Source organism: Arachis ipaensis, chromosome B10 (genome assembly GCF_000816755.2).
Source record: "Arachis ipaensis cultivar K30076 chromosome B10, Araip1.1, whole genome shotgun sequence".
NCBI lineage: Eukaryota > Viridiplantae > Streptophyta > Magnoliopsida > Fabales > Fabaceae > Arachis > Arachis ipaensis.
In genome coordinates this window covers 69,689,853-69,711,791 of record NC_029794.2, presented here as the reverse complement: position 1 = coordinate 69,711,791, position 21,939 = coordinate 69,689,853, and the positions used below count along the sequence as shown (strand labels likewise).

At 33.7% G+C, this 21,939-nt stretch overlaps 1 protein-coding gene across 1 annotated transcript; it reads left to right on the top strand.

Moving 5' to 3' along the window:
• LOC110268428 lies at positions 33 to 20,549 on the top strand. The gene is made up of 4 exons (XM_021114571.1): positions 33 to 39; positions 5,574 to 6,056; positions 20,012 to 20,253; positions 20,346 to 20,549. Exons 1-4 carry the CDS (start codon positions 33 to 35, stop codon positions 20,406 to 20,408), a joined length of 795 nt encoding a protein of 264 aa, XP_020970230.1. The 3' UTR covers positions 20,409 to 20,549.

The window sequence follows — 21,939 nt, the reverse complement described above, 5'->3', positions numbered from 1 at the left end:
GATTTGGTTTTAAAATCTTGCTATAATGACACATGTATTGTAAGTACAGCAGTTTTCAACTTTTGTTTTTAGTCAGGGAGTAGGTTTGCAGGAGTGGTTATAGCTAATTCACTAACTTAGAGTGAACCGTACAAATTTCTAGGAATAGTTTTTATTATGGCTTTATGCCTTTATGTGATAAAAATGGACATTATTGGATTTGTTCGAGATGAAATTGGGTTGGAGTTCTTCTTTTTTTTTTTTCTTAAGTAAAATATTTACATGAATGAAACATAGTTTATCAAAAGGCATGAAAAAAAATTTAATTTAAAATATAAATTTAAACCAAAAACCAAAAATATATAAATTTATCTCTTAATAAATTTTAAAAAAAAAATTAGATAATCAAAATATAGTATATAGATCAAAATATAGTATATAATATCTGGTAAAGAATTATAAATAAATTAGTCTATCTAATAAAAGCAAGTTATGTCACCCAAGAAGTAGAAAAATAAAATTAAATTACTAAAAATATTTTCAAGAATCTAAGTGCCAAAAAAATAATTTTAAATGACAAAAATAATAAAAATATCACCAATAATTTTAAGGTCATGATAAAAATAATCAAACATGAATAAATTTGTCTCTATCAAAAACATAATTGCGATGAAAAACAACAAGACACATGTGTAATCTGTGTAGATAGCATATTATTTGAATCTTTAGGTATAATTATACATTAATTTTTTAAAAGGGTTAATAACTTTTTTAATATTCTTAAAAGTTAGTATTCTAGAATTAATATTAAACGGACTAAAATGCTCTTTTATGTTTAAATTTTTTAATTATATTACAAATTAAATTTTAAATTTAATTGTAGAAAGACTAAAATACCCACCAAATTCATTTAAAAAACAATTATTTTTTAGCATTAATTTTAAAAACACTAAAATACGCTTTTAGAATAAAGTTTGTTTTATTGTATATAGTAAATGTGAACTCTAAAAATTAAAATTCTCTCGTAACTAATTTTAAAAAGAACAAAGCAATTGTTTATACCTACACTCATTAAACATGGTCCAGCCCATATTCTGAATAAAGAATGAATAAACCATAAAATAAGCTGCATCTAAGTCGACTCAACAACGACAAGTTCAGTCTACATGGCGTCGCCCACATGGGTCAGAAATAAGTGTTTGGACCTCATGTCCAAGTTCAAAACCCACCTTGATTTCAGATAACAACTCGGAACAACAATATTTTACTGTTAATATGTTAAAAAATAAATCTAAAATGTCATTATAAAATTAATTCATCCTGTTTGATTGTATTAGAAATTAAAAATTTAAATTTGATTTAAAAAAACCTTAATTACACTTTTAGTTCATTTAAAAAAATCAAAATACCTTTTTTATAACTCAAAAAAGTTAAACTTTAAGAAACATTTAAAATTTGTTTTGTAGATTCTATTTTAAGAGACTAAAAGATCCTTATAGAATTAGTTTAAAAACAAAAAATAAAAACAAAAAATGCCCTTAGTTCATATTTGAAGTACGATTAAATGGTCAAATTAGTTCCTGAAAGATCACTCGTTTTTCAAATTGGTCCTCGAATTTTTTTTAATCAAACTCGTTCTTTAAAGATTTTAAATTAGTCATGGTAGTCTTTTCATCACTTTCTTTGTTGATTGGTCAAAATTTGCTAATGTGATGCGTTAAGTGACACTACAACACATACCTAAGGGTTCATTTGTTTACCGGCACGGGACATTGAGATAGAAACACAGAGATAGAAAATCATGTTTGACAGATGAGGCATGGTGATGTGAAGATTTTTACCGGTTCAGAATTTAATAAAATAATTTCGTTGTGAGCATAGCCCAAACCGACAATCGATCCTCAAATCAAAGTTTAATTTTGGTTGTCACAAGTCCAACCCAATAAAAATAACTGAGAGTTTTAGTCACGGGTCATTCTTCCTAGAAATTGCAATTGAATGCCAAATTATTGGTTCTGAGGTCAAAGGGGATTGGTTGATAAAAGGGCAAGAAAATAAATGGCAAGAAAGTAAAGCAACAATTAATGATAACAAATACTAAAAAGAGGCATTCATGGCAAGGCTTGAGAATCTAGGCTTTCTATCCTACTCATTAATTATCATGCAATAATTGACAAGAGCTAATCCTATTAAGTCATCTCCAACATTGAAAGAAGGTACAATGTTATCTTCAACATAGGGAGAAAGTCAAATAAGACTAGTTAATCTCAATCCAAAAGTCCTAATCAATTTACTAATTGAATTAGCAAGAGATTAGAGTCAATGGAAATAATATTAACTAACAACTCTAGATCACCAACTTGAGTTGGGTATTAATGACTCAAGATTATCCAATTTCTCTTTCCAAGTCAATAATGCTCAAAAAGCTACTCTAACATCCAACTAAACATTTTGTCAAACACTTGGAAGGCATAAAAGGAAAGCATCATAAAATTGTAGGAATAATAAATCTACAACTACCCAAAGCAAGAAAATAACAATAAAAGCTCAATTAAACATCAATGACATGAAAACATAAAATTGCATTAAAGAAAATCCAAATTAACAAGAGTGCTCATAAACATAAAAGTAGCCAAAACGAGAAATTAACAAGAAGAAATAGGGAAATCAAGATAATAGAACAAGAAATTGTAAAGAAAACAAGATGAAAGCAAGAATTAAACCCTAAATCTAAGAGGAAAATTAACCTAAGAATCCTTATTCTAGAGAGAAGAGGGAGCTTCTCTCTAGAAAACTACCCTACATGATCCTAAGCTAATCTAATTGCTCCCCCCTTGACCCATCTTGAGTTCTGCATCAAATAGCTTTAGAAATGAGTTGGATTTGGGTCTGGAAAGCTCAGAAATCATCCCCAGCGAATTCACTTTAATGAAGTCACGTAATCAGCGTCACGCGTGCGCGTGGTCGACGCGTGCGCGTCGCTGGCGAATTTCCTCCTCACCCGTACGCGTTGGTGACGCGTGCACGTGGCCATGAATGTCCTTTTCATGCGTACGTGTGGATGACGCGTGCGCATGGCCATGAGTTCTCCAAATGCTCATTTCTTCATGAATTCTCCACTTTGCATGCTTTTCTCTTCACTTCTTCCATCCAATACTTGCCTTATGAACCTGAAATCACAAAACAAACATATCAAGGCATCGAATGGAATTAAAGTGAACTAAAATTAGCAATTTTAAGGCCTAAAAAGCATGTTTTCACTCTTAAGCACAAATTTAGGAAGAATTACAAAAAGCATGCTATTTCATTGAATAAATGTGAGATAAGTTGATAAAATCTCCCAAATTCAGCACAAGATAAACCACAAAATTGGGGTTTATCAAACCTCCCCACACTTAAACCAAGCATGTTCTCATGGTAAACCAAGAAAGAGACAAAGGGTACCAATATTTATTCAATGCAAGTAAACTATCTAAATGTAACCTATCTACATGATAGCAACTACTTAGTCAAAATAAATCAATTCCCAAGAATACATATATGAACACAAGGGCTAAATCAATAGCAATCAAATCAAACCCACATTTGAATTGAGTTATTGAAAATATTTTACAAACTTGTAAGAAAAGAGATAATCATAGGTGAAAACATGTAATTGAGCAATCGAACCCTCACCGTATGTGTATCCGCTCTAGTCGCTCAAGTGTATAGGGTTGATTCACTAAATTCTCTTCTAACGATGCTTTCCAAGATTTGTTTTTTATCTAACAATCAACAATTATTCAATGCATGCATACAAATATCATGAGGACTTTCCCATAGGTTGTAATGGGGCTAGGGTAAAGGTAAGGGTGCATATGGTCAAGTAAGCTTGAAATTTGAATCTTTGATTAACCTAAGCTTCCCACCTAACCTATATAACAACCTATAAAATTTGAATGCTAACCTAACCACCCATTCTTCACTTTTCACACACTCATGCATTCTTTTCAATCACAACCCATATATGCATTGATTATTATTGAACTTCACTTTGGGGTATTTTGTCCCTTTTTTATTGCTTTTCTTTTTCTATTTTTTTCTTTTTCTTTTTCTTTTGTTTTTCTCTTTTTCTTTTTGATGAATTATATACAAAGATACCAATGCATATGTTTAAACATTTAATGCATAAGTATGTACCCAATTCCCATGATTTTTAACAAAAATACAAAAACACACTTTTACCTCTACCCAATGTCCCAAACTTCCCACTATTAAATGATAAACACTCTCACTAGCCTAAGCTAATCAAAGATCCAAATTAAGGACATTTATTGTTTTTTGCTTTAAGGCTTGTAATGTACTAAAATTAAGAACAAAAGGGGTTTAGCATAAGCTCAAAATTGGCTGACAATGGTAGATAAAAGGTAGGCTATTTGGGTAAGTGAGCTAAATAAAACGAAAGCATCAATCATTTAAATGCATTCATACACAAAATAATGGACATAAAGAATCAAACAAATCAAATATTACAATCTTAGAAAGAGAATATTACACACAAGAATGAAAATAGTGGTTATATGATGTAACCACACAATTAAGTTCAAAACTCACATACTTATGTGTTATTAGCTAAAAAAAACATGTTTCACAATATATATGATTCAAGCAAGTTCTAAAAAAAAATTACTCAAACCAATTAGGGTACCCTATAGATAAAATCCTTGGAAAATTTCATTATTTTGGCTAAGCTTATTATATATATATGCAAACTAAGAAAATACAACTAAAATTCTAAAAGACCTAAAAATTACTACAACAAATATGGCCTTTAGCAATGCCAAATTTTGCAACGCCTTAAAACCATTCTCTTAGATAGTTTTAGAGAACGTTTTTTATAGTGTTACTGTTGAATTCAATTTTTCATTATTTTATAGCAATAAATTAAAACCGTTCTCTTTGACTATTTTAAAGAACGGTTTTATAACCGTTGCAAAGATTTATTTTTAGCAACGGTTTTTTTTAAAGAATTGTACAAAAGAAACGCATTAAAACCGTTGCCGAAATGCTACACTTTAAAACCATTCTATTAGATGGTCTTAGACAACGATTTTTACAATGTTGCTGTTGAAGTTCATTTTTTCATTACATTAGAGTAACAAAATAAAACCGTTCTCTTTGACTATTTTAAAGAATGGTTTTACAACCATTACAACAATTGTTTATGAAACATCCATTTTCTAATATTATTTAAATAACTATATAAATTAAAAAATACCAATAAAAATAATTTCAGATAACCATATAAATATAAACTATTTTTTCTATAAATACTAAATTTATAAAATACTCAAAAACTATTGTTATAAATAAATAATAAAGATTATTTTAAAAAAATAAAATTAAAATAAATTATTTATTATTATAAATATATAAAAAATATTATATTTTGAAAACATAAAGTTAAAATAAATTTATAATAAATATTGTTTATTTTTATTATAAATATATAACAAATATTAATATAAAAAAATAAAATTAAAATAATTTTAGAATAAATATATTATATATCTATTGTTTATTAATTATTTGTCACTAATAGCATAGCAAATAAGCTAAGAAAGCCCTTCAGAATCAGAGACGCGCGCTCTTTCTCTTCTCTTCGAAACCAAAGGGCGAAGAACGATCTTCCTCCCTCCACCGTACCATCAACCCTAACCCACGCCTTCAAAATCAGAGACGTTATCGAACCGCAACTGACCAGGAAGCCCGAAATCGCACCATCATCGCAAGTCACCAGGAAGCCCTAAATCGCAACTCACCATCATCGCACCATCATCGTCGCTGCGTCGTTCCCAAAATCGTCGCTGCCTCCTCTTTCCCGGCGTCGCTGAGTCTCTCCTCTCCACGGCGTCGCTGCATATCCCCTCTCTGCGGCTTCAGTGCTTCTCCGTTCTCTGCAGTGTCCTTACGTCTTCTTCTTCGCTGCTTCTTCCCTGTTTTTTTTCGCTGCTTCTACTTCACTGGGTTGTGCTTCGCTGCTTCTGCTTTGCTGCTGCTGCTTCACTACATCGGTCGTTTGTGGGTTGTCATCTGTGGTAAGTGTTCTTCTTCTCTAATTTTCTGTTGCTTAGTTAGGGCTTGATTGGCTGTTGGGTTATTTTTGTTGGATTTAAGAAGAAGAAAGGAAAGTGGTAATGTTTGTGAACATGAGCAAGATGAGTGTTGAATGTTGACTGAGTTTTTTTCTGGTTTGAATTTGGACTGTGTACTTGTGAATTGAGAATTTCAAATACCCCCAAAATAGGACATCATTCGCATAGAGATGGCAACAACTAGTTTCTATTAGTATTGTACAGGAGGATGTGACACATGCCTAGTGCTTTAAATTTGTTTTTAATTAATTGAAGTATTCAATAGCTAAATCGTGTTCATGAGATTGGTTTAGTTGATTCTAACAAGTTTTTCTACTCTTACATAAAAGAAGCAGAATTGGTAAAGAACTCAATAGTGAGAAAATCATATTAGAGTCAACTGAATCAATTCCATAAATACAATTAAGTGGTTGATTACTCTAATTAATTATTGAAAACAAATCTAAACTGTTAGTAATAGTTTCCTTCTTTCTATTGTGCTTAACTACTTATCCATTTTTTTAGTACATAAATTTTCTTTTTGGATAAGTGAGGCAACTCTATTGCCAACCAGTGTGTGGTTGTGACCCTGTTTGGGTAGCAATACAAGCAAATTTATATAATGTTGGGCAGTTGCAATTTTTAACATATACTGTGATTTGTATTGTTTGGGTGGGTGCTAAAAAGTCTTGTTTTCTTAAAAGACTGGATTTTGATAATTCTATTGTTTGATGTTCATAAATTAGAATTTAAATTGTGTTATTTGGTATCTCTATCCAATGGCTTTTTAGCAAGTTTGCATATAAAATCTATGGGTATGACATCTCTGCTGTGCCACCATCTGCTATATGCATGCAATGCAGTTACACTATTTTCTTTTTCTTTTTTGATTCATTGTGCTATTAAATTATAGAGATATGCTTAGCAGCTTAGCTATGGTTTTTGTTTTAATTTTTTAACCCAATTTTGGCTAGTTGGGTATTGTTTGGTTTTTCAGTTATATATCACTTATGTAGTATTGAAAACAATTTTTTGTTATCCAAAACAATTCACATCATATGATTTCTTTCATTTAAAAAATTTCAAAAGGAGGTTTAGGAAATGTCTGTATGTGGAACTCCATGACATCTATTATATCTTTGTAACTTTCATTATTATATATCTGTCAGTGGTGGTTTGTGGCTTATTGGCACTTCTTTTATAGGTAGCATTAGCTACTCGGCAACTATTTGAATTATCATAGTCCATTACTAATAATAATCTATGTTTTTCTTATACAAACTTCACAAAATTTTTGGATGGTGAAAAATGCAGTGAGAATATTCTATGTTTATGTTTTGCATCTTTGTTTATCTCTATCCAATGGCTGTTTAGTAGGTTTGCATATAAAATCTATGGGTATGACACCTCTGCTGTGCCACCATCTGCTATATGCATACAATGCAGTTACACTATTTTCTTTTTCTTTTTTGATTCACTGTGCTATTAAATTATAGAGATATTCTTAGCATGTTAGCTATGGTTATTGTTTTAAATTTTTAACCCAATTTTGGCTAGTTGGGTACTGTTTGATTTTTTAGTTATATATCACTTTTGAAAATCGGATTTCTAAAAACTGGTTTTAAAAGTGAAATTTTTGTTAAAAAATCTGGTTATGAATTACTTATATTTTTATTCTTTGTTGCTGTTGTAGTTTGTCTTTTTAAAACCAGAAAAAGGGAATCAAATAGTGGGTCTCTCTGTAGCTGCGATTACCTTAGACATTGAGCTACACTACAAGTAAATCATTTAATATATTATCTTTTTAAATTTGTTTGAACATTTAATTGTAAAGAATATTTAGTGATTAAATGATTTCGTAAGCTTCTTTGCATAGTTTGTTAGATACAAATTGTTAGTCTCATGATTGGTTGAGATGTTCTCTTTTGAACATGTGTGGTTGACTTCTAGAAATTATTTAGAAGCAATAAGCTCTTGATTAAAAAGAATCACTTATAGTTAGTCTAAAACATATGTCCGTGTCTTTTATTTTAGTTGACAAAGTAATGGACAAAGGATGGACTAGTTTACCGAGACATACTGAGGGTTGCCAATATGGTGTTAATTCATTTTTGGACTTTGCCTTTTCTAAAAGTAGACCACAAGGACAAGAAATTCTTTGTCCTTGTTCTATATGTAATAACTTTAGTTGCGGGTGAAGGGATGAAGTTTATGATCATTTAATAACTAAGGGATTTCAAAAAAGTTACACTGTGTGGGTTCATCAAAGCGAAAGAATAAGTCACATGGATAGTGATTCCGATGAGGTTGAAGTCCATGAAGGATTTGTTGACGACATTCATGGGCTGCTAAACGAGACGTTTTGGCATGTGCTTGAAGGAGATAAAGATGGTGATGGGCCAAATGAAGATGCAAAAAAGTTTTATAACTTGCTTGAAGAAGGAAAACAAGAGTTAAGAAAACACCTCCTTCTTTCCCTTTCTCCTCTTTTCTTCTTCTTCCACTTTTTCCCTCCCCTGTCTTCGTAACCAGAACAAAAATGCCACTATTCCCTTGTTTCTGTGCTCATCCTCCACCGTGCACCACCAGTAGCCACCTCTGGGTCGACACTGCTCTGCCTCCATTCTCCCTCCCCTTGCCATTTTCTATTTCTGCTTCTTCTATAGGTTCTCAATTTTTTTCCTGTTTAAATTTTCTTAGTTTAATTAGTTTGTTCAGTTTTTGTTAAATTAGTCAGTTTAGTTATGCATGCTTAGTGGATTATAGGTGGTTAGGAAGTTTTAATTGAATTGTAGTGGATTTAGGTTGAACTTTTGGGTTACTGCTGATGCCTGGAAAGAATGGTTTTCTGAGCTATTTTAATTGATACATGATGGTTGTTTGATGAGCGGATAATTTATACGCTTTTTGGCATTGTTTTTACATAGTTTTTAATATGATTTAGTTAGTTTTTAGTATATTTTTATTAGTTTTTAAATAAAATTCACATTTCTGGACTTTACTATGAGTTTGTGTGTTTTTCTGTGATTTCAGATATTTTCTAGCTGAAATTGAGGGACTTGAGCAAAAATCAGATTCAGAGGTTGAAGAAGGACTGCAGATGCTGTTGGATTCTGACCTCCCTGCACTCAAAGTGGATTTTCTGGAGCTACAGAACTCCAAATGGCGCGCTCTCAATTGCATTGGAAAGTAGATATCCAGGGCTTTCCAGAAATATATAATAGTTTATACTTTGTCCGAGTTTAAATGACGCAAACTGGAGCTCAACGCTAGTTCCATGTTGCATTCTGGAGTTAAACGCCAGAAACAGGTTGCAAGGTGGAGTTAAACGCCAGAAACAAGTTATAAACTGGTGTTCAACTCCAAGAAAGACCTCTCCACATGAAAGCTTCAATGCTCAGCCCAAGCACACACCTAGTGAGCCCCAGAAGTGGATTTTTGCATCATTTACTTATCTCTGTAAACCCTAGTAACAAGTTTAGCATAAATAGGTCTTTTTACTATTGTATTAGACATCTTGGGACGTTTAGTTCTTAGATCATGGGGGCTGCCCTCTCGGCCATGCCTGGACCTTGCTCTTATGTATTTTCAACAGTAGAGTTTCTACACACCATAGATTAAGGTGTGGAGCTCTGCTGTTCCTCATGAATTAATACAAAGTACTATTGTTTATCTATTCAATTCAAGCTTATTCCTATTCTAAGATATTCATTCGCATCCAAGAACATGATGAATGTGATGATTATGTGACGCTCATCACCATTCTCACCTATGAACGCGTGCCTGACAACCACTTCCGTTCTACATGAAGATGAGATAGAATGAGTATCTCTTAGATATCTAATACAGGGGACCGAGTCCGAGATATTAGAGTCTCCGTGGTATAAGTTAGAACCCATGGATGGCCATTCCCAAGATCCAGAAAGTCTAAACCTTGTCTGTGGTATTCCGAGTAGGATCCAGGAAGGGATGGTTGTGACGAGCTTCAAACTCGCGAGTGCTGGGCGTAGTGACAGACGCAAAAGGATGGTAAATCCTATTCCAGTATGATCGAGAACCGACAGATGATTAGCCATGCAGTGACAGTGCATTGGACCATTTTTACAGAGAGGATGGGATGTAGCCATTCACAATGGTGATGCCCTACATACAGCTTGCCATGGAAGGGAGTAGGAATGATTGGATGAAGACTGCAGGAAAGCAGAGGTTCAGGAGGAACAAAAGCATCTCTATACGCTTATCTAAAATTCTCACCAATGAATTACATAAGTATCTCTATCCTAGTTTATATTTTAATTATGTTTTTATTGTCAATTCACCATAACCATTTAAATCCTCCTGACTGAGATTTACAAGGTGACCATAGCTTGCTTCAAGCCGACAATCTCTGTGGGATCGACCCTTACTCACGTAAGGTTTATTACTTGGACGACCCAGTGCACTTGCTGGTTAGTTGTGCAAAGTTGTGACAAAGTGTGATTCACATTTGAGAGCACCAAGTCTTTGGTGCCATTGTTGATGATCGCAATTTCGTGCACCAAGTTTTTGGCGCCGTTGCCGGGGATTGTTTCAGTTTGGACAACTGACGGTTCATCTTGTTGCTCAGATTAGGTAAATTTATTTTAATTTTAAGCTTTTTGCTTTTATTATTCTTAATTTCGAAAAAAATTAAAAATAAATATTTTCAAAAATATATTTTTCTTCAGAATTTTTAAGAATGAATTCTAGTGTTTCATGATGATTTGTTGAATCCTGGCTGGCTGTAAGCCATGTCTAATCTTTTGGACTGGGGTTTCAACTTATCATCACAAGAGCTTGTTGATCTTCACCCATTTGGCAGTTACACACATAGTTGTTGTATACATGGGAGGTAGGCAATATCTGCTGAAGCTTGGCTGGCCATTGGCCATGTCTAGTGTTTTGGACCGGAGCTTTCACTGAAAGCTTGGCTGGCTAGTAAGCCATGTCTAATTCCTGGACTGGAGCTTTAGACTAATATTGCAAGATTCCTGGAATTCTTATTAAAAATTTTGAAATCCTTATTTTTCTTTTTCCAATTAATTTTCGAAAAATACCAAAAAAATTAATAAAATCATAAAACCAAAAATAATTTTGTGTTTCTTCTTTGAGTCTTGAGTCAAATTTTAAGTTTGGTGTCAATTGCATGTTTTTATTTTCTTTTAAATTTTCGAATTTGTGTTCATTGTTCTTTCTTAATCTTCAAGTTGTTCTTGTTTATTTTACTTGTTTGATCTTTGGTTTGTCTTGTTTTGTGTCTTTTCTTGTTTCTCACATGCATTCTTGCATTCTTAGTGTCTAAAAATTAAAAATTTCTAAGTTTGGTGTCTTGCATGTTTTTTTTTTCATAAAAAATTTTTAAAAATAAGTCATCTTGATCTTCAACGTGTTTTTGGTGTTCATCTTGACATTCATAGTGTTCTTGCATGTATTAGTTGTTTTGATTCATAATTTTCATGTTTTGTTTCAATTTTGTGTTTTCCTCTCTCATCATTAAAAATTCAAAAATAAAAAAATATCTTTTCCTTTTTCTCTCATAAATTTTCGAAAATTTGAGTTGACTTTTTCAAAAAAAATTTTAAAATCTAGTTGTTTCTTATGAGTCAAATCAAATTTTCAATTTAAAAATTCTATCTTTTTTAAATCTTTTTCAAAAATCAAACCTTTTTCATTTTTCTTTTATGATTTTCGAAAATTTCAAATTCATTTTCAAAATCTTTATCTTATTTTTATTTCATATTTTCAAAATTAATGCTGACAATTAATGTGATTGATTCAAAAAAATTTTCAGTTTGTTACTTGCCTAGTAAGAAAGGTTTAATCTTTAAATTTTAAATCATATCTTTTTGTTTCTTGTTAGTCAAGTAATCAACTTTAATTTTCAAAATCAAATCTTTTTAAATTTCTTTTTCAAATCTTTTCAAAATAAGTTTCAATCACATCTTTTTCAAAATCAATTTCAAAATCTTCTCTAACTTCTTTTCTAACTTCTTATCTTTTCAAAATTTGATTTCGAATCTTTTCAATTAACTACTTAACTTTTTGTTTGATTCTTATCTTTTTCAAAACTACCTAACTAACTCTCTCTCTCTAAATGTTAATTTGATTTAATTTTATTTTCTTTTTCAAAATCCCTTCCCTCTTTTTCAAAATTCCTTTTTAATTAACTATTTGTTTTAAATGTTAATTTGATTTAATTTTATTTTCCTTTCTTAATTTTTGAATTTTAACTTTAATTTTAAATTTAAAAACAAAAATATTTTTCTTTTCTTTTCAATTATTTTTGAAAATTCTTCTCTCTCACCTCCTCCTAATTATTTATTTATCTACTAACACTTCTCTTCTTCTTAAAAATTCAAACCCTCTCCCTCTTTCTGCGTTCAAATTTCTTTTCTTCTTCTACTCACATAAAGGAATCTCTATACTGTGACAAAGAGGATTCCTCTTCTTTTCTGTTTTCTTCTTTTTCATATGAGCAGGAACAAGGATAAGAACATTCTTGTTGAAGCTGATCCTGAACCTGAAAGGACTCTGAAGAGGAAGCTAAGGGAAGCTAAAGCACAATCTCTGGAGAAAATCTGACAAGAATTTTCGAAAAAGAAGGAGACATGGCCGAAAATAATAACAATGCAAGGAAGATGCTTGGTGACTTTACTGCACCAAATTCCAATTTACATGGAAGAAGCATCTCAATCCCTGCCATTGGAGCAAATAATTTTGAGCTAAAGCCTCAATTAGTTTCTCTGATGCAACAGAACTGCAAGTTTCATGGACTTCCATCAGAAGATCCTTTTCAGTTCTTAACTGAATTCTTGCAGATCTGTGATACTATTAAGACCAATGGGGTTGACTCCGAGGTCTACAGGCTTATGCTTTTCCCGTTTGCTATAAGAGACAGAGCTAGAATATGGTTGGACTTTCAACCTAAAGATAGCCTGAACTCTTGGGATAAGTTGGTCACGGCTTTCTTAGCCAAGTTCTTTCCTCCTCAAAAGCTTAGCAAGCTTAGAGTGGATGTTCAAACTTTCAAACAGAAAGAAGGTGAATCCCTCTATGAAGCTTGGGAGAGATATAAGCAACTGACCAAAAAGTGTCCTTCTGACATGCTTTCAGAATGGACCATCTTGGATATATTCTATGATGGTCTGTCTGAGTTATCAAAGATGTCATTGGACCATTCTGCAGGTGGATCCATTCACCTAAGGAAAACGCCTGCAGAAGCTCAAGAACTCATTGACATAGTTACAAATAACCAGTTCATGTACACTTCTGAAAGGAATCCTGTGAGTAATGGAACGCCTCAGAGGAAGGGAGTTCTTGAAATTGATACTTTGAATGCCATATTGGCTCAGAACAAAATACTGACTCAGCAAATCAATATGATCTCTCGAGTCTGAATGGATTGAAGGAATCATCCAACAGTACTATGGAGGCATCTTCTGAAGAAGAAGCTTATGATCCTGAGAACCCTGCAATAGTAGAGGTGAATTACATGGGTGAACCCTATGGAAACACCTATAATCCCTCATGGAGAAATCAACCAAATTTCTAATGGAAGGATCAAAAAAAGCCTCAACAAGGCTTTAACAATGGTGGAAGAAATAAGTTTAGCAATAGCAAGCCTTTTCCATCATCCACTCAGCAACAGACAGAGAATTCTGAGCAGAATCCATCTAGCTTAGCAAATATAGTCTCTGATCTATCTAAGGCCACTTTAAGTTTCATGAATGAAACAAGGTCCTCCATTAGAAATTTGGAGGCATAAGTGGGTCAGCTGAGTAAAAGAGTCACTGAAACTCCTCCTAGTACTCTCCCAAGCAATACAAAAGAAAATCCAAAGAGAGAGTGCAAGGCCATTGATTTGACCATCATGGCCGAACCTACAAGGGAGGAGGAGGACGTGAATCCTAGTAAGGAAGACATCCTGGGACGTTCAATGACCAATAAGGAGTTTCCCTTTGAGGAACCAAAGGAATATGAGGCTTATCTAGAGACCATAGAGATTCCATTGAACCTCCTTCTGCCCTTCATGAGCTCTGATGAGTATTCTTCTTCTGAAGAGAATGAAGAAGTTACTGAAGAGCAAGTTGCTAAGTACCTTGGTGCAATCATGAAGCTGAATGCCAAATTATTTGGTAATGAGACTTGGGAAGATGAACCTCCCTTGCTCACCAATGAACTAAATGCATTGGATAGGCAGAATTTACCTCAAAAGAAACAGGATCCTGGTAAATTCCTAATTCCCTGTAACATAGGCACCATGACCTTTAAGAAGGCTCTGTGTGACCTAGTATTAGGAATAAACTTAATGCCACTCTCTGTAATGGAAAGACTTGGGATCTTTAGAGGAAGCATGAAAAGCTTCTCTCACTGTAGAGTCAACCAAAGCCCCCACAGTCAAACTCTAAGTTTGGTGTCGGGAGGCCACAACCAAACTCTAAGTTTGGTGTTGAACCCCCACATTCAAACTCTAAGTTTGGTGTTGGGAGGTTCCAACCTTGCTCTGATTATCTGTGAGGCTCCATGAGAGCTCACTGTCAAGCTATTGACATTAAAGAAGCGCTTGTTGGGAGGCAACCCAATGTTATTTAATTATGTCTATTTTATTTTTATTTATTATTTTCGTGTTTTATTAGGTTGATGATCATGTGGAGTCACAAAAACTACTAAAAAATCAAAAACAAAATGAAAAACAGCATTAAAAATAGCACACCCTGGAGGAGGAGCATTCTGGCATTTAAACGCCAGAAACAAGCATTTGTCTGGCGTTTAACGCTAGAAACAAGCACCAAGCTGGCGTTTAACGCCAGAAACAAGCATCTACCAGGCGTTAAATGCCAGAAATAGGCTACATTTGGGCGTTTAACGCCAGAAACAGGCAACAGTCTGGCGTTAAACGCCAGGATTGCACAGCAAGGGCGTTTTACACGCCTAATTGGAGCAGGGATATTAAGTCCTTGGCCCCACTAGATCTGTGGACCCCACAGGATCCCCATATACCCCACCTCTTCTTCTATCCTCTTCACACCTTTTCATAACTCTCTTCCCCAAATAACTTCCACCAATCACCTCCATTACTCCTCCAAAACCATCATACAACCTACCTACACCCACCCACTCAAATTCAATCCATCACTCCTTCCTTTTCACACATCATAACCACCTAAAACCCTCCTTGGCCGAATACACCTTCTCCCTCCATCTCCTCCATTTTCTTCTTCTTTTACTACTTTCTTTCTTTTTTTGCTCGGGGACGAGCAAACCTTCTAAGTTTGGTGTGGTAAAAGCATTGCTTTTTGTTTTTCCATAACCATTTATGACACCTAAGGCTAGAGAAACCTCTAGAAAGGCGAAAGGGAAGACAAAAGCTTCCACCTCTGAGTCATGGGAGATGGAGAGATTCATCTCAAAAGCTCATCACTAAGAAAAGGATGGAGCAAACAAGAGAGCCTACTTATGGACCTCAACAAGAGCATGAGGAAATTCTTCACCATAAAATCCCTGAGATACCTCAAGGGATGTATTTTCCTCCACAAAACTATTGGGAGCAAATCAACACTTTCCTAGGAGAATTAAGCTCCAACATGGGACAACTAAGGATGGAGCACTAAAATCACACCATCATCCTCCATGAAATTAGAGAAGATCAAAGAGCTATGAGGAAGGAGCAACAAAGACAAGGAAGAGACATAGAGGAGCTCAAGAGTACCATTGGTTCTTCAAGAAGAGGAAGACGTCACCCTCACTAAGGTAGACCCATTCCTTAATCTCCTTGTTCTTATTTTCCTGTTTTTCATTTACTATGCTTTATGTTTTATTTATGTTTGTGTCTTTACTATATGATCATTAGTGTTTAGGTGTCTATGTCTTAAAGCTATGAATGTCCTATGAATCCATCACCTCTCTTAAAATGAAAACTGTTCTAAAAATAAAAGAACAAGAAGTAGATGGTTTCGAATTCATCCTTGAAACTAGTTTAATTATTTTGATGTGGTGACAATACTTTTTGTTTTCTGAATGAATGCTTGAACAGTGCATATGTCTTTTGAATTTGTTGTTTATGAATGTTAAATATGTTGGCTCTTGAAAGAATAAGGAAAAAGGAGAAATATTGTTTGATGATCTGAAAAATCATAAAATTGATTCTTGAAGCAAGAAAAAGCAGTGAATATAAAGTCTTGCAAAAAAAAAAAAGAAAAAAAATGGCGAAAAAAAAGAGAAAGAGAAAGAAAAAGCAAGCAGAAAAAGCCAAAAGCTCTTTAAACCAAAAACCAAGCAGAAAAAGCCAAAAGCCCTTAAAACCGAAAGGCAAGGGTAATAAAAAGGATCCAAGACTTTGAGCATCAGTGGATAGGAGGGCCTAAAGGAATAAAATCCTGGCCTAAGCGGCTAAACCAAGCTGTCCCTAACCATGTGCTTGTGGCGTGTAGGTGTCAAGTGAAAACTTGAGACTGAGCGGTTAAAGTCAAGGTCCAAAGCAAAAAAAGAGTGTGCTTAAGAACCCTAGACACCTCTAATTGGGAACTTTAGCAAAGCTGAGTCACAATTTGAAAAGGTTCAACCAGTTATGTGTCTGTGGCATTTATGTATCCGGTGGTAATACTGGAAAACAAAGTGCTTAGGGCCACGGCCAAGACTCATAAAGTAGCTGTGTTCAAGAATCAACATACTGAACTAGGAGAATCAATAACACTATCTGAATTCTAAGTTCTTATAGATGCCAATCATTCTGAACTTCAAGGGATAAAGTGAGATGCCAAAACTATTCAAGAGGCAAAAAACTACTAGTCCCGGTCATCTGATTGGAGCTAAGTTTCATTGATATTTTGGAATTTATAGTATATTCTCTTCTTTTTATCCTATTTGATTTTCAGTTACTTGGGGACAAGCAACAATTTAAGTTTGGTGTTGTGATGAGCGGATAATTTATACGCTTTTTGGCATTGTTTTTACATAGTTTTTAATATGATTTAGTTAGTTTTTAGTATATTTTTATTAGTTTTTAAATAAAATTCACATTTATGGACTTTACTATGAGTTTGTGTGTTTTTCTATGATTTTAGGTATTTTCTGGCTGAAATTGAGGGACTTGAGCAAAAATCAGATTCAGCGGTTGAAGAAGGACTGCAGATGCTGTTGGATTCTGACCTCCCTGCACTCAAAGTGGATTTTCTGGAGCTACAAGACTCCAAATGGCACGCTCTCAATTGCGTTGGAAAGTAGACATCCAGGGCTTTCCAGAAATATATAATAGTCTATACTTTGCTCGAGTTTAGATGACGCAAACTGGCATTCAACGCCAGTTCTATGTTGCATTCTGGAGTTAAACGCCAGAAACAGGTTGCAAGGTGGAGTTAAACGCCAGAAACAGGTTATAAACTGGCGTTCAACTCCAAGAAAGACCTCTCCACGTGAAAGCTTCAATGCTCAGCCTAAGCACACACCTAGTGAGCCCCAGAAGTGGATTTTTGCATCATTTACTTATCTCTGTAAACCCTAGTAACTAGTTTAGCATAAATAGGTCTTTTTACTATTGTATTAAACATCTTGGGATGTTTACTTCTTATATCATGGGGGCTGGCCTCTCGTCCATGCCTGGACCTTGCTCTTATGAATTTTCAACGGTAGAGTTTCTACACACCATAGATTAAGGTGTGGAGCTCTACTGTTCCTCATGAATTAATGCAAAGTACTATTGTTTATCTATTCAATTCAAGCTTATTCCTATTCTAAGATATTCATTCGCACCCAAGAACATGATGAATGTGATGATTATGTGACGCTCATCACCATTCTTACCTATGAACGCGTGCCTGACAACCACTTCCGTTCTACATGAAGATGATATAGAATGAGTATCTCTTAGATATCTAATACAGGGGACAGAGTCCGAGATATTAGAGTCTTCGTGGTATAAGTTAGAACCCATGGATGGCCATTCCCGAGATCCAGAAAGTCTAAACCTTGTCTGTGGTATTCCGAGTAGGATCTGGGAAGGGATGGCTGTGACGAGCTTCAAACTCGCGAGTGCTGGGCGTAGTGACAGACGCAAAAGGATGGTAAATCCTATTCCAGTATGATCGAGAACCGATAGATGATTAGCCATGCAGTGACAGTGCATTGGACCATTTTCACAGAGAGGATAGGATGTAGCCATTGACAACGGTGATGCCCTACATACAGCTTGCCATGGAAGGGAGTAGGAATGATTGGATGAAGACTGCAGGAAAGCAGAGGTTCAGGAGGAACAAAAGCATTTCTATACGCTTATCTGAAATTCTCACCAATGAATTACATAAGTATCTCTATCCTAGTTTATATTTTAATTATGTTTTTATTGTCAATTCACCATAACCATTTAAATCCACCTGACTGAGATTTACAAGGTGACCATAGCTTGCTTCAAGCCAACAATCTCCGTGGGATCGACCCTTATTCACGTAAGGTTTATTACTTGGACGACCCAGTGCACTTGCTGGTTAGTTGTGCGAAGTTGTGACAAAGTGTGATTCACATTTGAGATCACCAAGTCTTTGGTGCCATTATTGATGATTGCAATTTCGTGCACCATTGTTGCATTACTGTTTCAAATTGTATAGTGCTACTTTATCCTTGTTAATGGCTGATTTCATGCCTTGTTTTGATTAAGCAATGATAATGATAGCCTTATTATGCTAATTTTTATATTGTTGCTGATTGCCATTTTCGCTTGCTGCCGTTTAATTCATATAAATTGATCATGATTAGTGCTGATTTGAGTTTAGTGAGTTCATATGGGTTGATTTTGCTATTTGTTTAAATTCAGCAACGTCCTATTTACTGCCAGAATGCTGCCGAAATTTCTAAAAATTTGTGTTTTAATTGAATTCCAATTTATGAATTGTATTTGGTAATTTGTTTAGTTTTGTTTTGTGACCAAATTTAACTCAAAAGGTTACTTTAATTTGTTCTTTTTTTTTAATTAAATATCTTATAAATCAATAAGAGGGATGTTATATAATTAGTATCTTTGTATAGAGACACAGTGAAGAAAACACCTCCTTCTTTCCCTTTCTCCTATTTTCTTCTTCTTCCATTTTTGCCCTCCTCTGTCTTCACAACCAGAACAAAAACGCCACTGTTCCCCTGTTTCTACGCTCATCCTCCATCATGCGCCACCAATAGCTGCCTCTGGGTTGACACTGCTCTGCCTCCATTCTTCCTCCCCTTGCCATTTTCTGTTTCTGCTTCTTCTACAGGTTCTCAATTTTTTTCCTGTTTACATTTTCTTAGTTTTATTAGTTTGTTCAGTTTTTGTTAAATTAGTCGGTTTAGTTATGCATGCTTAGTGGATTATAGGTGGTTAGGAAGTTTTATCTGAATTATAGTGGATTTAGGTTGAACTTTTGGGTTGCTGCTGATGCCTGGAATGAATGGTTTTCTGAGCGGTTTTAATTGAAAAATGATGGTTGTTGCATTACTGTTTCAAATTTTATACTGCTGCTTTATCCTTGTTAATGGCTGATTTCATGCCTTGTTTTGATTAAACAATGATGATGATGGCCTTATTATACTAATTTTTATATTGCTGCTGATTGCCATTTTCACTTGCTGCCATTTAGTTTATATAAATTGATCATGATTAGTGATGATTTAATTTTAGTGAGTTCATATGGATTGATTTTACTGTTTGTTTAAATTCAGAAACATCCTATTTACTGCCAGAATGCTGCCAAAATTTCTAAAAATTTGTGTGTTAATTGAATTCCAATTTGTGAATTGAATTTGGTAATTTGTTACTTTAGTTTTGTTTCGTGACCAAATTCAACTCAAAAGGTTACTTTAATTTGTTCTTTTTTTTTTCAATTAAATATCTTATAAATCAATAAGAAGGATGGTATATAATTAGTATCTTTGTATAGAGACAACAGTGAAGAAAATACGAGGACCTACGCAATGCTTGAAGATTCATGCAAGACAGTTGGAAGATAGAGAAGAAATTACTCTAGATATTGAAGGAGATGCAATTGGTCCTACTGATGAAACTGTAAACAACTTGAGCAAATTTTTGGGCACAGTGGCAAGGAATTCAGATTTTTGTCCATTAATTTACACAAATTGGAAGGGGATTAAAGATAAAGAAGCCATTTGGGAATATGTTCAAGTGAAAATATTAGTCTTGTTTCTTTTAGAAACTATTTGGAAATTTACACGTGTATTTTGTTCTTACTAGCAAATAATATTTGTGTTTTATAGGCTAAATTCATTATTCCAACTGAAGGAAAGAGGATGGTCCTTTCTCGTATCAATGACAACTAGAGAAGGTATAAGACCACAATGAAGCAAACTCATTTTCTGCCATACAAATGTGTTAATGAGATGCTGAAAAATCGTCCTAAAAGCATACCTGAGAGTCATTTTCGCAAGTTAATTGCTTATTGGAGAACTGAGAAAGTTAAGGTAAGACATGTGAAACTTAATGTAATTGTTTATGAAATTATATTATATACACATATGAGTGAAATATGATGATTTTTAATAATACTTGTCTATTGTTATGTAGAAAATGTCTGCGTAGAATAAGAAAAATAAGGCACAATAGAAATTTAGGCATCGAAAGGGACCAATAAATTTTGCAAGAATACGTGCAAGATTGGTACAATTTTTTATTCTTTGTGAATTTCTATGTGTATGTGTGGTGTGCCTTTTAACTCTATTTAAATGTTATTTGAATTGGACTTATAGGCTGCTTCTAAGGAAAATAATGAACCACCAACTCAAGCAAAAATGTTTGTTGAGACTCGCCAAAGCACAAAGGGAAAATCATTAGATGAAGACACTTTGGATGTTATAGTAAGTATTAGGAGTTAATTTGGTTAAAATAGGTTATGGATTTCTTGTGTCTTGGCAATTTGTCCATCACTTGTGGTTACTTTTATGCTTGCATTGAGTAAAAGAATCTTAACATTATTCTTAATCCCTATTATTTGTTTTGATATTGTCAAATGATATATGCTTTTAGTCCAATTGTGTATTTACTCTTATTTTATTATTATTTTTCATCACATTAATATAGGCATATTTGCAAGCTGAGAATAAAAAGTCTAAAGAATCAGCAATTAGAGCTTTCCAATCTATATTTGGGAAAGAGAAGGCAGGGAGAGTGCGATGTCACGGAAGAGTTACCACACCAACTTTGTTGAAGAAAAATAAAGAAATTGCCACCCTTAAACAGCAACATGCAACTAAGAAGGCAACATTAGAGGGTAAGGTTGATGTGATGCAAAAAGAAGTAGATGAACTAAAATCGCTTGTTAAGATGATGCTGCAACAAAAAAGCTCAGGAGTGGACCTTGACATGTTAGCTACTCAACCAGGAAGCACTTTAGGCAATCTGAACAATGATGCGCATGAAGAGATATTATTTGTTGTTAAAGTTTTTATATGTTATCATATCTTAAATAATGGTTGATTATGAGGATGTTGATTCAATTGTTTTGTGCATCCAAATAGAAGAATGTTATGATGCATATGTTTGTCCTCTCTCTCTCAAACATTTTTATTTAACATTATTAGTATTAAAGATGTGTAGTTTTATATTTGATTTTTTTTTTGTTTACAGGAAAACTATGTTAAAGGGGAAATCGAACTTGATTAAGTTCAAATTTTTAAAAGCAAATGTTACAGAGTAAAAGTCATGAACTTATGGACATGATGACTATTTGCTACTTAGCTATTTCAACTCTTTTTTGTTATTATATTTTTTTCCAAATTAAATGATATTGTGGATCTTACAACAATTTTTATAAGTTAAATTTGATGGGAAATGTTCATTTATTTTTCTTTATTG